We start from the raw sequence: 13,724 nt of genomic DNA, 5'->3' as shown, positions 1-13,724 counted from the left end.
GACCAAACAGAAGAGTATGTGGAGGTGCAGGGACTTAATCAAATACTAGTTTCAACAGACAGTGGCATGAACAAAAGCTTTATGCCTCACTTTAATTCAGTTACATCTTGTCTTCAGTGCAGACAGAAGGTGCAGACATTACAAACCAGTGACAGTGTGATTTCAGTTACACACACTAATGCACTCGAGTGTGAAATGTCTTTACAGTATTGCTATATTCACTTCCCCCTTTTGCTTCTGATTTTCTGGAACTTTGTTCCACAAATGGAGCCAGTGCTCAGAGCGACTCTGTGTGATGTCCAAGCTCTCTTTCTCTGCTCTTTGCACTGATGAAACATATGTTGGCAGTCCTCTGCTTGCATCTCACCTCAGCCTGTTGTCCTGAGAGCCTTATTCTGATTTCCATCTGAAATTTGGTCATGTTACACATTTTAAAAGTCCCATTTAACCATTACCAGCACCAATCTCTCAACCACTGAGAAAACACAAACTAAAGAGAAAGAAACTAATTACAGTTATTTGTGACTGAGATGCAGTTAGTCTCTGTTGAACATTTGGGGATGTAGCAGCGTCCATCTATATCCTTATCATTAAGCCCCTGTGGACTATGTCACATCAGGCTGTGGTCTGTGGTTTCTTCACAGCAGTCTGGAGGACCTTCACAGGTCATTTGTCCATATACTTTAATGTCTTCCTTGTCCTCTCTCTTTGACAAACCATCAGACCTCAGGTTTTCCTCATCATCCTACGGGTTTGCCAGACGTGGAACTTGTTATAGGCTGTCTGCAACATCTCCTCCAAGTGCCCTGTGAGCTGTGGGAACATCACAGAGCTTTAATATCAGTGCTACCTGGTAGAAGCCACTGTGTCATTATAATACCATAGAGACTTACATTTGTACTTAAGTACTGGCGCTGGATCTTCTCCTGAAAAGGACGAAGCTTGGTCATCTGAAATCTCTCCAGGTTTGACTTCATTTTCATCACCTATATGAAAAGAACATGATGATGAGAGAAATTCTCAAAAAGTTAACTACTTTATGTCGTGTGGCTGTAGCTTACAGACAGCTAGTTTAGTTTCACTATTACAGGTTTCCACAGGTCCTTGAAATCCTTTTAAGTTTGTCCATTTGAGAAAAAAAATAAATTAAGGCCTCACAATCCAGTTTTTGACAATAGACATAAACAGAAACTGGAGTTTATTTTATTTTTTTACTTAATGTTAACAAATAGGCTACGTGCCGCTATATGCATCTCTATAGCTCACCTTACACAATATATTGTTCTGATGTGCTCTGTTAGAGAAGTAACATAATACATTTGAGAAGTGTTCACAGCATTCAAGCCTCCTCTTCTGTCTGCTAGTTGTCATTATACATTTTTTTGGAACAGTAATGAACTAAGTCATGTTGGGTGTTGGTGTTGAAAACTCCTTGAATTTGATGTTTATGAAGATGTGGGAACCCTTTATTTGGGATTTGTTGGCACAGATTAAACTAAAAACATATGATATTGGTCAAATTACTGTGATTCAGTGTTGTAAAAGAATAAAACATGAAAATGTCCAATGGGAATGAAAATTTTTAATTGGCTTTTTATGCTGATTATTATGTATGTAATATACCTCATGTTGGCTATACAGTTATGGACAAGGGTGGCTTATATTTTTTAAACCACATAGAAATGCTAATAATTGATCTCTATGCGCTGCTAAACAACAGATTTCGTTGGTGTCAAAAGCATGGGTGTCAAGAAAGGGAATCAGGGACTAACTTGGGTAACAATAATAATTTGAATTTCTTCCAGTCATATAATATATTGGTTAGAATATTAGTCACCTTCTCCTCCAGAAATGGTGTATTTACAGGAAAACAGGACCAGAAGTGTCTCAATAACTCTCCAGCAGCTACATAAAGATGCTTCAACTCTCCTTGAACCTCAGTGGGTACCATCTCTGAAAAAAAAGAAAAAGAAAAACCCCCCCAAATTATTCACATAAAGGTGTCACATACAACATGTTGCCATTTTCAAGATAAGATTCCAGTTGACACAACAATTGATCAACGGTTCAGTAGAAATGTCACAAATGTTAAAATAAAAATCAATCAATATAAAGGATTAGGTCCACTTTTCCATAAATAATCCCTACCTGCATCTCTGCAATACAACAGACAGCAACAGGGAGCAGCTTGAAGTTCAGCATGTACTGAAGTACCCACTGGTCACCATCTTTCACAGTTAGTAATATTAATGCACTTAAGCGGATGTACAAACACACTTACGATTTATGGCTTGCTGTGCTCCTGCCTGCATGAGGATACCGCCTGTAGAGAGCGCTGCAATGGCAGAAGTAGCTGCTGTGCTGGACAACACCTGCAGAGACACCGTTCATAGCAAGTTAAGATATTTATATGTTACAGAGTTTTCTTTAGGAAAACTGAAACTGGATTATTTCTTAAGTCACTTCAAAATATCTGAAGAACACAATCATGCGTACGTGATCTTAAATCACATGTTCCATTCAGAGAGGTTTGATTTTTGTTTTTTGCAACATTTGTTAGATTTTCAAGACTGGTCGGAGAATCAAATATGAAAATGAACCATCTCCTGTTAAATCATGTGAAATTACTGTATATATAAAGGTTACATATTATGAGTAAACTTCTACTCATAAATTAACAGTATTTCGTTCCATCTCACTCAGCTATGACATGAAAAACTTTGAATATAGCCCTCTGAATGTAGCACATTTTCTCTGGAGGAAAGCTATCTACTAGATGCGTGTGGCCTAAACACTTCATTAAGGATGGTTTCTCACATTTGCAGATAAACACAAATCCCTGACAGATGTCTATAAAATGTTTCTCCCTGTAAATGACAGGGGGGCCTCAGTCTACCTGCCTACCCAGTTCTCAGTGCTTCTGAGGGGCCTTAAAGTGGGAAACCTTGAGGAACAAGAAGGAACTTGAAGGAACAAGTCTCCTGATCTTGACCTGAAAAGGTTTTGCTTTTAAACATCTAAACATATGAATGGCTGAAACCACAAAGATGATCATTAATCTTTGTCCTAAGGTCAATGACTATTGAATCACTACATACGCTGTGCACTTGGGTGACGGCAGCAGCCGACCGATTACAATCTGATGAATACATGAACCAAGGGTGAGTTAGAAACACCTGGCGAAGACTTGATGGCAATAATTATCACACTGCCCTTCAACCAAAGCAAAGCATGATAAAGTTACAGGAATATAGAGCATGATCTAACCTGAGTGAGGTTGGGTTTGTAATTGGCCATCTCATGCTGAATGTAGTTGACAGAGTTGATGATATCCTGGCTCGTCGTATACTGTTGGGACTGAAGTGGCACAGGACCATGAGCATACCTTATAAGTAAAGAGAAGGAGGGAGAAATGTTATATTAGAACATGTCTAAAGGCAAATATGTGGCTGTTCTATCAGCCTCAAACATGAAGTGGTAACTGAAAAATAGAAGCGCATCCTATCCCCTCGACCTAGGACTTATATATACATCCTCTTTATGTGCTGAAGTGACAGTCTGGTGTGTAGTTAAAGCCATCCACAGGAGCTTCATCAGAGAAATCAGTGAACTGACCTTTAAAATGAAACAGCAAATGTATTATGAAACAGTACAAAGTGGGCTCTCTATCAAGAGCAGTGATTCTCAAGGTGGGGGCGGAGGACCCTCAAGGGGTGCTTTTATATCTTCATCAAAGATATAAAAAGCACAAATCTTATCAGATGAGGGACACTGGGACAAAATCTTGTGGTCTGTGGTCTAATTTGTGTCAGTTTAGGTGTCCTTGATGTGAAAAAGTTTGAGAAGTACTGGTCTAGAGGAACTGAGACTCACCAACAACAGATGAGCCTGGCAAACAAAATAAGCAAATTCAAGACATCACCCACCTATTAACATATTACTTTGACAGTTCTTGAGACAGAAGTATTAATCTAAAAAACTGTGTCATCAACCCCTGCCACTTGGAATTAACAACATGCTAAGTTTCCCAGTAAGTAACAAACAAGAAAAAAATAACAATAAAATCTGGACAAACTGTACCTGTCAGACTTCTTGAGGTTCAATGCGACAGTTTTTGGTCTGTTTTCCCTTTGCAGATCCTCATATTCTATGGCTTCTTGCAATTTCACCTTAAAGAAAATTAATCAACAGAAGAAAGGTCACTCAATCTGTTAAGAGGAACAATTGAATTTTGGGCATTTATGTATAGCTACAGAGCCACCATACCTTCTTCACAGGAGGTTGAAAGAAGTCAGAATCCCTAGAGTTTCCATCTGTGCTGCTTGTTTCACTGGCTTGGTCTGTTGGTGTTTCCCTGTAAAATATGGTGCAGTTAGCAAATAGGTAAACACACTGAGCAGGTTATTGGTAGTTTTTAAGAATGTATTTTCTTTACCCCTTGCGTGAGCCTGCTGCCAGCACCATGGCACTGTGATGGTTGAACCGCTTTATAATGGCATAGTTGCTGCTCTCCTTCACTGTCCTGTTTGCATTGGAAGTTGAGGGTAGTGTTGTGCAAACTCCATAACCCTGTGTGACAAAAAATAAGTCTTTAAGGTAGAAGCAGGAAGTGGAAGAACAAAGCTTTACAAATAAATGATTATTAAAAAAACAAGATGTGGCTGTGGCTGCGGCTGGCTGATCATCTCACTTAATCTCACCTCATCCAATGTTTTATCCTCTAACGACAGGAGGTCAACCAAAGGATTCTTCACTCCTTGAACCACCATCGATTTTAACCCTGCATGAGACAGATATAAAACTTTAACTTAGAAAAACAGACTTGTGGCTGTGTGCTTTACTTTGCAGTAATGAAATAATATATACCACTAGAAAACCCTCCTACCCTTTTCATCTTGCTTGGCACATTCTGAGAAGATATCCTGTGTTCCTGTGTTGATGCGGTCTCTGTGAAAATAATGGGACTGGAAAAAGCGCGTCCAGAACTCCTTCTCCGTCAGGTTATGAGGCACATTTTCATTATACTTCTGCTTCACTGCAAGTACAATACAAGTTGATATAAATGTATTTAGTCCAGTCTTATATGTATCAGATCAAGAACACCAATGGCACTTTCATTATCAGTCACTGAGGTGACCAGCAATATAATACCCTGACTAGCTAAGGACAAAAACCAGCTGATTACACAAAGCCATTCGTCCTCTCTGGTTGACAGTGTGTTCAGTAAAATCTGTGTTGTGGTCTGTAGTTCTGACCTTGTAGCAGCCTTTTCCTGGTCTATAATTACTGATGCAATTGTTGGGCTAACTTCAAAGTGGAGATGTAACTGTTTACCTGCGGGGTATGTTCTGAAGATGGATTCAATAATGTCAGCTGTCAGATTATACCTCAAGCCATTGCAACCATCTGTCTGAGGTCTAATGTCTGCCTGTAATACATGAAAAAGACCTCTGTTAACATTCAATAGTACATTGTTATTGCTTAAGTTGTCAATAATTAAATCAATTATGAAAATTAAGATTAGGTTGCTTTCACAATCTGAGGTGTAACTGTGACAGGTGTGATCAACTCACCAGAAAAGCTCCAGATATGCCGACTTCCTGTTTGTTGTTGTATAGTGCGGGGTCGGTGGTGTTTACACCCCCTAACCTGTTGGCCCAGAATTCCTCAGCACTGATCACCTGGCTCACAACGAGATCTTTATATAACTGGAAAAGCACCGGATCTTCTTGAAGCATTCTAGAGGAAAAAAATAGTAATATTTTACAGACAACCACAGTTGCTTGAGATTTTAGACCCAAGAAAATTCTTAATGAATCAATTGCCGTAACTTCTTTAGTAATGTCAACATGAGGACATTAATTGTTAATTTCATATTAAGTTCAGATAACTGCAGTAATTTACTGTAATCCATCCTTACACACCAGGAACAGACATTTAAACTACATCATGAACTTACAACATATACAATTCCAGTTTTCAGTCTGATATGATAAAATCAAAATTAGATCGATATAAACTCAGTTCCTATGACTAAGAACCAAGGACTATTACCTACTACTACCAAGGATCTATTTATATCAGTGAGGCTAGAATACAAATTAGAAACACCTGTCAGTATAACACAAACAACAGCCTCCAAAATTACCAAAAAGTTTAATCAGGGTATGACATACACATCGTGTTACCTAGAGCAATAATCGGCTTTGGTTACACAGACAACACCCTGTTAGTAGGATTAAGTCATAGTTGGTTTTGGTGTTTTTTATGTCATTTATTGACAATAACAGAAAATATAGAGGACTATCTTGTGAAAACAGCTGAGACTCACCTGTTTTTCTCCTCTAGTTCCTTGTTGGCTTTCTTCTTGAACTTGGGCAGTAGCTGCTGAAGCAGTTCCTTAGCAGCATCTCGGTCTTTGAGTGCAGTGCTCTCATTGGAAAAGTGGAATGTGGTGCTCTCGCCGGTGTGAAGAACCAGCTGGAGCTGAACTTTGGATTTACCATCTGGGCTGATCTTCTGACCTGTACAGAGAAGAAATAAAAGTGCAGCATGAGAACACCACCAACGCATCGTTATCACTGCACTAGATGCTACATGGTGGTGTCCAGTACTCACAGCGAATATCTGCATATAGGTGACTGACTGTGAAGCGGTCCTTGCCCTCTGGACCCCAGGCTATACGTTCAGCCATCAGATAAAGTGTGCCATCCTGCTTCCTCTGACGAACCTTTTTCACCACCAGCAGCACCTCCTCGGATAGTGATGCCATGGCCCAAAAAGAGAACTGAAAAAACATTTAAACTGTTGATGGTTATCATCAATAATCATGTCCCGTGTACTGGATTCTGCCACAAAGATAAAAAAAGATGAACAGGGCGTTTGATAGAATTGTGTTTTACCTCTTAAACATCTGTTTAGCGCTATGACAAAACCACCCAGTCGTTACTGTGTGAGTGGTGCAGAATTCACATTAATGAACATTACACTATGATATTTAACACTTTGTATGATATGCAAACACGAACAAATTCAGCTGATGGCACAACGTCGTAAATTTATGTTCTGTTTCCACGCCTTCATCCTCCGCTAGATACCTGAACACAAATAAGCCACTGTTCGGTTGACGGTTTTATTACATCAACTTAGCTAACCAGTTAGCTACCGTTAACAGACAAGAATAGAAAAAGCCTGAGGGGAGAAGTCGCCAGTAAACTTACTTTACCTCAAAATAAACCAATACTGCAGCGAGTACCTCGCTTTCCGTCAACACATAATCTCGAGTTAATGTGTACTTGAGTATAAAATCATAGAATTTGTAACATTAAACTGAATTTAGACTACTCTAACACTGAGCGCCCTGACTTCAGCGCCGACATGACTGCCAAGCAGAGTGTAACACCAAAAATGTTCCGGTGGGATAAAACGGTAAAATAAGAGTTCCAGTCAGAGCGGCGACACAACGACATGTAAATAACACACACACACACACACACACACACACACACACACACACACACACACACACACACACACACGTATATGTATATGTATATATATATATACATACATATACATATACATATAAAGAGACATTTATTGTTAAATGTCTTAGATTATGGTTTAATTTCTTACATAAAAATGTACTATTATTATTATTATTATTATTATTATTATTATTATTATTATTATTATTATTATTATTATATTAATAAATAATAAAATTATTAAATTGTGGTGAAGTGACAAATAACCGTAAGAAATAATGATAACACTAATATGAAAAATAATTTTAATAATAATTACGCCACTGGCTAAAATAACAACCTTTATTAAGTAACACTCATTCTGTTAAAATATGAGTTCAGTTAGGTTTAAATCCAAACTTAAAAAAGCAATATTTGATCAAGTTTCTGTCCAGACATGTTTTAAACTATGAAAAGATACACTGTTATGATTAATATTTTGGTTGACATGGTTTTCCCACATAAAAAGTGGGAAAAATGCAAAACTGGGGCTGGAACCACATCTACACTTACTTCCTCTTTGAGAAATTCTGTTTAAGGCCTTAAGCCCCGCCCACCACCGCTGCTTGGGCTAGGTTGACAGGTGCAAGAGCAGTGCCTATCAAGATGGTTAGCTGAGGAAACATCACAGAGACTCAGCAGTTTGGGCCTCAGTCAGACCCAGACAAAGTTTGTTGTCGACTAAAAGATATATCAGAATGGTAAGCTTGGTTAGGCCTATTTGTTTATGTTGTTTGTTAGCTTGTATTTGACAGTGGTTGACACAGTGTTAATGGTTGTTCTAATGCAAACTCTTGCTCTATGTACTGATAAGGTTTCAGGTTTATTAACTCCCGCAAGTTGATGGGATTGGTTCTTTAGGTTTGTGACATATAAAACCCTGGCTGTCTGAATCCGTTTTTTTTTTATTAGACTGTCATTGGTTCACTGCAGTTCCAAGGTGGAAATATGCAGTTTTGGCGTTGACTGCTTACTTCGCTCATGATGTCTTTTAATGTATAAAAAACACCTTTTAACACCTGTTAACAAGATTACAAACTCTGGTTTCTGGTTTTCATTAGAGGGGGTCTATAACAGATACCTTACAAGCTAGTACTACTATTTTCTAGCAGACCTTACGATACAATTGGTTATACTAGTAGTAGTAGATATACTGTACTGTATGGTGATAGTGATGCAACAACAGGTGAGTGTGATGCAACAACAGGTAATTGTGATGCAACATTAGGTGATTGAGATGCGACAAGTGATTGACATTATGATGCAGAGACACTTGACTGATGCAACAAAATGTGACTGTCAAGCAACAATAAGTGATTGTGACACAACAGTAGTTGACTGTGATGCAACAATAGCTATGCACATATATCTACTGCAATTTTCACAAAAGTGTCATGTGCCAACTTGAAGCACTTTATGCAAATATGCAGGGAACGACTGTTACATTCCAAATATTAAGAAATCCTTAGTATAAGTATAAACATTTTTAATACCATTATTTAAATTATTAGCCAATGTCAAAAAAATAAAAAAATAATAATGAAATCCTTATTAAGTCATGACACACTAGGTAAATGGAATAATATTATTAAATGAAATTAAAAGATTTCCCGTTAATACCAAGTAACCAATACCAAGTTAAATCTGAATGAGAAATAAGAAAAAACAAGGACACAATCATCAATAGTTTTTAAGTTTGACACATCTGATATTTGAAAAAAATAGCATGGATACTCTTAACACATCTTTATCACTAAGCTGCATTGAGTGGATCATCATTTATGTGAATGGAGCTGTTAGAAATGATGGCAGACACACAATTAAAATTTAAATTCATATTTTAAATTTATTTTTACCCATATATGATCACAATATTTCCCTCATGTCCAATGCAAAAGAAAGTACAAAGAAACAAAGGATAGCAAAGTATAACTGCTATACACCGAATATCACAACCTTGTATTTTATCTCTCAAATTATACACAGTTTAAGGAAGAGACACACCATGAAAACACCATATCATAAAGTTTGGAAAAAGGAACTACCTCTTCAAAAGCTACAAAAGACCATGACACCAATATGTGCTGTCATCATGAAACACTATCTGGACCGGTGGCCCTAAGCATTACTGACATAAAACACAAAGGTGTAACGGCTCAAAGCGATGCTCATGTTAGAAAAACCTTTCAGGCTGCTGTTTTAAACATTCAACTAATTTGCTGTAACATATCCTGTACTGGACTGTTCTCAGGTCCACGCCTTCAGCTAATGCACAGAGGTATGTCTTCAGTTTTCACATATTGAGTCTGGATTCTCTAATAGTTTTTGAAGAGGAATCATCAAAGTTTATAAGAGTACTTTAGTCAGATAAGTTTTCAGTTTCAAAGTTTTTTCATTAGTTCTTAGTACATTTCGCAACTTGGCAGCCGCACTTGTCAACCGAAACATAGGTGTGTTTTATCTTGCTGCCATCAGAGCAGATCATCTCCACCTCCTTCTTACTGGTGGCCATTTCTTGACAACATGAGCAGGAATGCATCAACTTGTTGCTCTCCGCAGAGTACCTGTAAATAAATGTTCAGTCAGGATCAGTGTCAGTGTACCACCTGCTGTTCAATGTAAATGAACATTTATCCTGCCATTATCCTCTGATACTTTCTAATAAATCTCACATTGATGAGGAAGCTCCGCAGGATCCTTTACAGGCTGCAATTTCCACTGGCACAACTGACTTGCAATTCTCTGTCTGCAGATAGGTGGTGTTCCTGTTCACTTGACAGTTGTAATGAGGAGTACCTGTGAATGACACATGAATTGTTCTTTCATCTTTCCAGAAATATTACATGTAGCACAAAACTGTGGGTACATTATCATGTCAGTGACAAAACAAAATAAAGCATAAAATATGTGGGAGGAAAAGTTTAACCTTTGAACCATTATGAATGAATTCCAGTCAGGCTGTTGTTTATGTAAAAGCAACATTATAGGTTTTGTCTGACCACAAAGGTGTAGATAAGTTTCCAGAATGAGCCTGTAGGTATCAGTCTGAGACAAATTATCATGGAGAAATTATTTATACTGCCACTATTGACACATACTGCCAAGGACTCACTTGCCAGTGGAATTATACTGATTAGGGAACCATTACTTTTGTAGGATTTTATAACATATATTATATGTAAAAATGCATTTTAAAGAAAGTTCACTGAAAAATAGTGTTTAATTAGATTTTAGTGAGTAATACTTACAGGTTTTGCAACAACCATACTTGTCAGTCTGTTCAGTTCCCTGTAATATAAACAATATGGACTGTGAAGTATACAACAGTAACAATTATACAGTCACACAAGTGTATTACCGATGCTTTTGCTCAAGGCGATATTAAGTTATTTCCTCTTCATTATTTGTGTATTTGAGCACATTTGTTGTATTTATGTCCCTCATTTTCTCTAACCATACACATCAGCTCAAAGTATTTATCATTTTAGCCCATTTAGATATATATTTTTTTTTTGGCTTGCAGTGCAAATTTTGGCCTTCTACACAATCCAAGTACATTTAAAATGTTTATTAGACTAATTAGCTTGAATCAAAAGTCTAATTTCAGAAAAGGTGCAAACAAAAATGAATAAATACAAAAAGCAGACCCTAATTGTTGTTATTCAATTTGACAAAAGCAAATTCTGAATTGTTTTTGATGCAGTTTGGATGTGAAGCGAACATTAAGATGAGTCAGCATCAGTTCAGCGATATTAACAGACATTTAGAAATAAGAATTTATGCTCCTTTCAGAGCTGGATTATACTCACAGGAATGCAGTTTTCTGGATGAAATTCAGCACATGTTGTTTGGATTTTAGAGACTATAAACTCATCCTTCACCTTTTGGCAATCATATTTGGTGCAGTTGTCACCTGGTGGTGACCAAGACTGAGAAGGCTGTCAGAAGTGTAGAAGTGGTCAATTAGTACATGTACACAATTGTAACTAATAACACAATTAAAGGTTACAGACACTGATTCTGAAGATGTTTCCATTACTATCTACTTACTTCAATAATTATCGGAGTGAGGCCTGGGAACTCTAAAACGCACTTTGTCTTTTTACATGTTCCACAACATTGTCCAGGTTGGTGTTCATACACATATCCCTATTTGAAAAAAATGCACAAATCAATATGGTCTGAAACTCTAATTGATTAAATGTATATGTAATTAGAGACTGGTAGTATCTACGGGATACTTTCATCTATCATGATAGTTTTAACCCAATCACAAAAAAGAAAACACATTTGCGGTGCTCAAAACGCAAAGGTTTTTTGTTAAGAAAAATCAACAGAAGACTTTTTCCAGAGCCAATGTTTCTCTGAATGGTCCATAAAATAGACAGTAAACAGTTGAAAATTTCTTCAGCAGCAGCAGAAACTAAATCTTATTCATCTCCATCGTTTCTGAAAGATGAGATGTCCTAAACCTGAGCAAATAAAACAAAAGATCTACAAAACTGTATGCTAAATGGATAAGTGAAAAGACATTAGTTTTGCATTTTAGTTTAACTTGATAAGCATTTGTATCATGAGGCGACATCCACAAAATTTACATCTTCAAAATAATCATCCTGTACATGTAAATAACAAAGTCTTTGCATCAACAACTATCACACAGATCAGCAGTACAGTTCAGGTAGATTTCTGAGAGTGAAGTGTATGAGTCAGCTCCCCTAGATTTACTATGTACTCTCAAGTTAAATATTTTAGTACCACATGTAACTTCACTGGGTTCAAATTCAAATGATTAAAACTGCAATACTCTTAATATTTCCATGCAAAGTACCTGTGGACAGTGTATGAAGCACTGCGTCTGATAACATTTAATCGTGTTCAACTTGCTGTTGGGATCCTGAATTTCAGTGCAGTGGCATGTTTCACATGGGTTTTTGGAGAAATCCATACCTGGCTGTAAACAATAAAATGTAAAGTCTGAGTCAATTTCATATAGAGTCCAGCAAAGCAAATATGACTCTGGTCTGACGACACTGGATACAGAAGGGCAGTGCAATATATTCTTAACAGTGCACCTTGAAAATATATATGGTATACATTTTCTTACCTTGTACTCAGTATCATTGAAGACACAGACACCTTTGGGTACTAGATTAAAAACATGTTAACAATTATGATCACATGGAAGCCTCATGCTTAGTTTAGCTTGTAAATCTTTCACTCACTAATACTTTAAGTAAATCTAAATGAAACATTTATGAAGAACTTACCACAGAGGGATAGAGCGCAGCAACTATCATTCAAGATGCGGATGTCCAACTCAAATCCAAGTTTACACTTCTGTGTTGGTGATGGACAGCGTTTGTTATCACATTCTGTTGGTTGAAAAGTAAGACATTTCCAGGGTTGGTGAGGGTAACATAAAATGAAACCAAGATAACCAACATTTGTTACATACAGTGACTGACATTATGCAGACCATAGATGGAAAATAGGTGATTATTTGTAACATAACTTAAAATAAAAGTGGGTCAATTAATTGCATAATAAGTGACAGTGATCAACAAGACAAGGTCAAAACCTTGTATATGGCTGGACCGTGTATGGTCAATGTGCGAAGTTGAGGACGTAGTTGAAAACTGTTGTGGAACTGCTGTAAACAGCTGACATCATTGTGTCATATTTGCAACACATTCAGCTAATTTTTTATTTGTGTCAGCCGGTTTCAGTTATTTATCTGTTTGCTTCTCTCCTACTCTATCTGCTAACATATCTAGTATTTTAATACAGCTGAATTTCCAATAAAGCTGTTCTCATTTACATGTTTTACTGTTTATGTTGTCCGACAACGGAACAAGTTCGAAATAGTGACTCAAATGTAGTCCATTAAGACTATATGATAACCTCCAAGCCATTTCCAAGCTGCTGCTCTGCCCTGCTAAAATCCTGAAATTATAACCATGATGCAGTCTGACAAAATCATCAAACACATAAATTAAATTTTAAATGTACCAAGGTTAGGACAGAGCTCCTGTTATCTGGGAGCAAAGATGCGGTAGTTAGTAAGGTGGTTCCAAACCAAATCAAGGGGAGAAAGTGGAATCCAAGAATCGCAGTGCAGGAGGCAGAAGCAACGCTTAGGCATACAGAGATTGTGGGTAATGTCCAAATAGGCCGGGGAGGCTTGGGGCTTGGCCC

At 37.3% G+C, this 13,724-nt stretch overlaps 2 protein-coding genes across 3 annotated transcripts in view; both read right to left on the bottom strand.

The window, feature by feature from the left end:
• Positions 1-62: 62 nt before the first annotated feature.
• gtf2h1 (general transcription factor IIH, polypeptide 1) lies at positions 63-7,390 on the bottom strand. Of its 2 annotated transcripts, XM_023422412.2 has the most exons (16): positions 7,226-7,390; positions 6,903-6,948; positions 6,619-6,787; positions 6,332-6,524; positions 5,574-5,739; positions 5,335-5,428; positions 4,886-5,035; positions 4,701-4,780; positions 4,436-4,569; positions 4,267-4,354; positions 4,081-4,169; positions 3,268-3,385; positions 2,282-2,372; positions 1,838-1,953; positions 894-986; positions 63-813 (listed from the first exon to the last, which is right to left on the bottom strand). In XM_023422412.2, exons 3-16 carry the CDS (start codon positions 6,770-6,772, stop codon positions 727-729), a joined length of 1,653 nt encoding a protein of 550 aa, XP_023278180.1. In that variant the 5' UTR covers positions 6,773-6,787; positions 6,903-6,948; positions 7,226-7,390; the 3' UTR covers positions 63-726. The 2 variants fall into 2 exon arrangements, with proteins under 2 accessions (XP_023278180.1, XP_023278181.1); XM_023422413.2 differs by lacking the exon at positions 6,903-6,948.
• Positions 7,391-9,352: 1,962 nt separating this feature from the next.
• LOC111667023 (mucin-5B-like) overlaps positions 9,353-13,724 on the bottom strand; it is a 26,929-nt gene continuing 22,557 nt past the window's right edge. Inside the window, exons 40-47 of the mRNA XM_023422588.2 lie at positions 12,797-12,901; positions 12,634-12,674; positions 12,358-12,480; positions 11,577-11,675; positions 11,336-11,464; positions 10,775-10,814; positions 10,199-10,322; positions 9,353-10,090 (exon numbers count right to left, since the gene is read on the bottom strand). Of these exons, the coding sequence (XP_023278356.2) occupies positions 9,922-10,090; positions 10,199-10,322; positions 10,775-10,814; positions 11,336-11,464; positions 11,577-11,675; positions 12,358-12,480; positions 12,634-12,674; positions 12,797-12,901 (830 nt within the window). The 3' untranslated portion in view covers positions 9,353-9,921. The remainder of the gene's footprint in view (positions 10,091-10,198; positions 10,323-10,774; positions 10,815-11,335; positions 11,465-11,576; positions 11,676-12,357; positions 12,481-12,633; positions 12,675-12,796; positions 12,902-13,724) is intronic.

This window comes from Seriola lalandi, unplaced genomic scaffold, assembly GCF_002814215.2.
Source record: "Seriola lalandi dorsalis isolate HSWRI2012SDOR001 ecotype SW California unplaced genomic scaffold, Sedor1 jcf7180002054682, whole genome shotgun sequence".
NCBI classification, from domain to species: domain Eukaryota; kingdom Metazoa; phylum Chordata; class Actinopteri; order Carangiformes; family Carangidae; genus Seriola; species Seriola lalandi.
The sequence above is the reverse complement of the archived record's forward strand: the minus strand, read 5'-3'. Positions and strand labels throughout refer to the sequence as shown.

Excerpts from the sequence above, each read along its gene's own strand:
- gtf2h1 (XM_023422412.2), bottom strand. The coding sequence starts at position 6,772 with ATGGCATCACTATCCGAGGAGGTGCTGCTGGTGGTGAAAAAGGTTCGT. Across the intron at positions 3,386-4,080 it reads AACCTCAAGAAGTCTGACAG|GTATGCTCATGGTCCTGTGC; the intron begins GTACAGTTTGTC and ends TTTACTTATAAG. Across the intron at positions 2,373-3,267 it reads ACAAACCCAACCTCACTCAG|GTGTTGTCCAGCACAGCAGC; the intron begins GTTAGATCATGC and ends GTGTCTCTGCAG.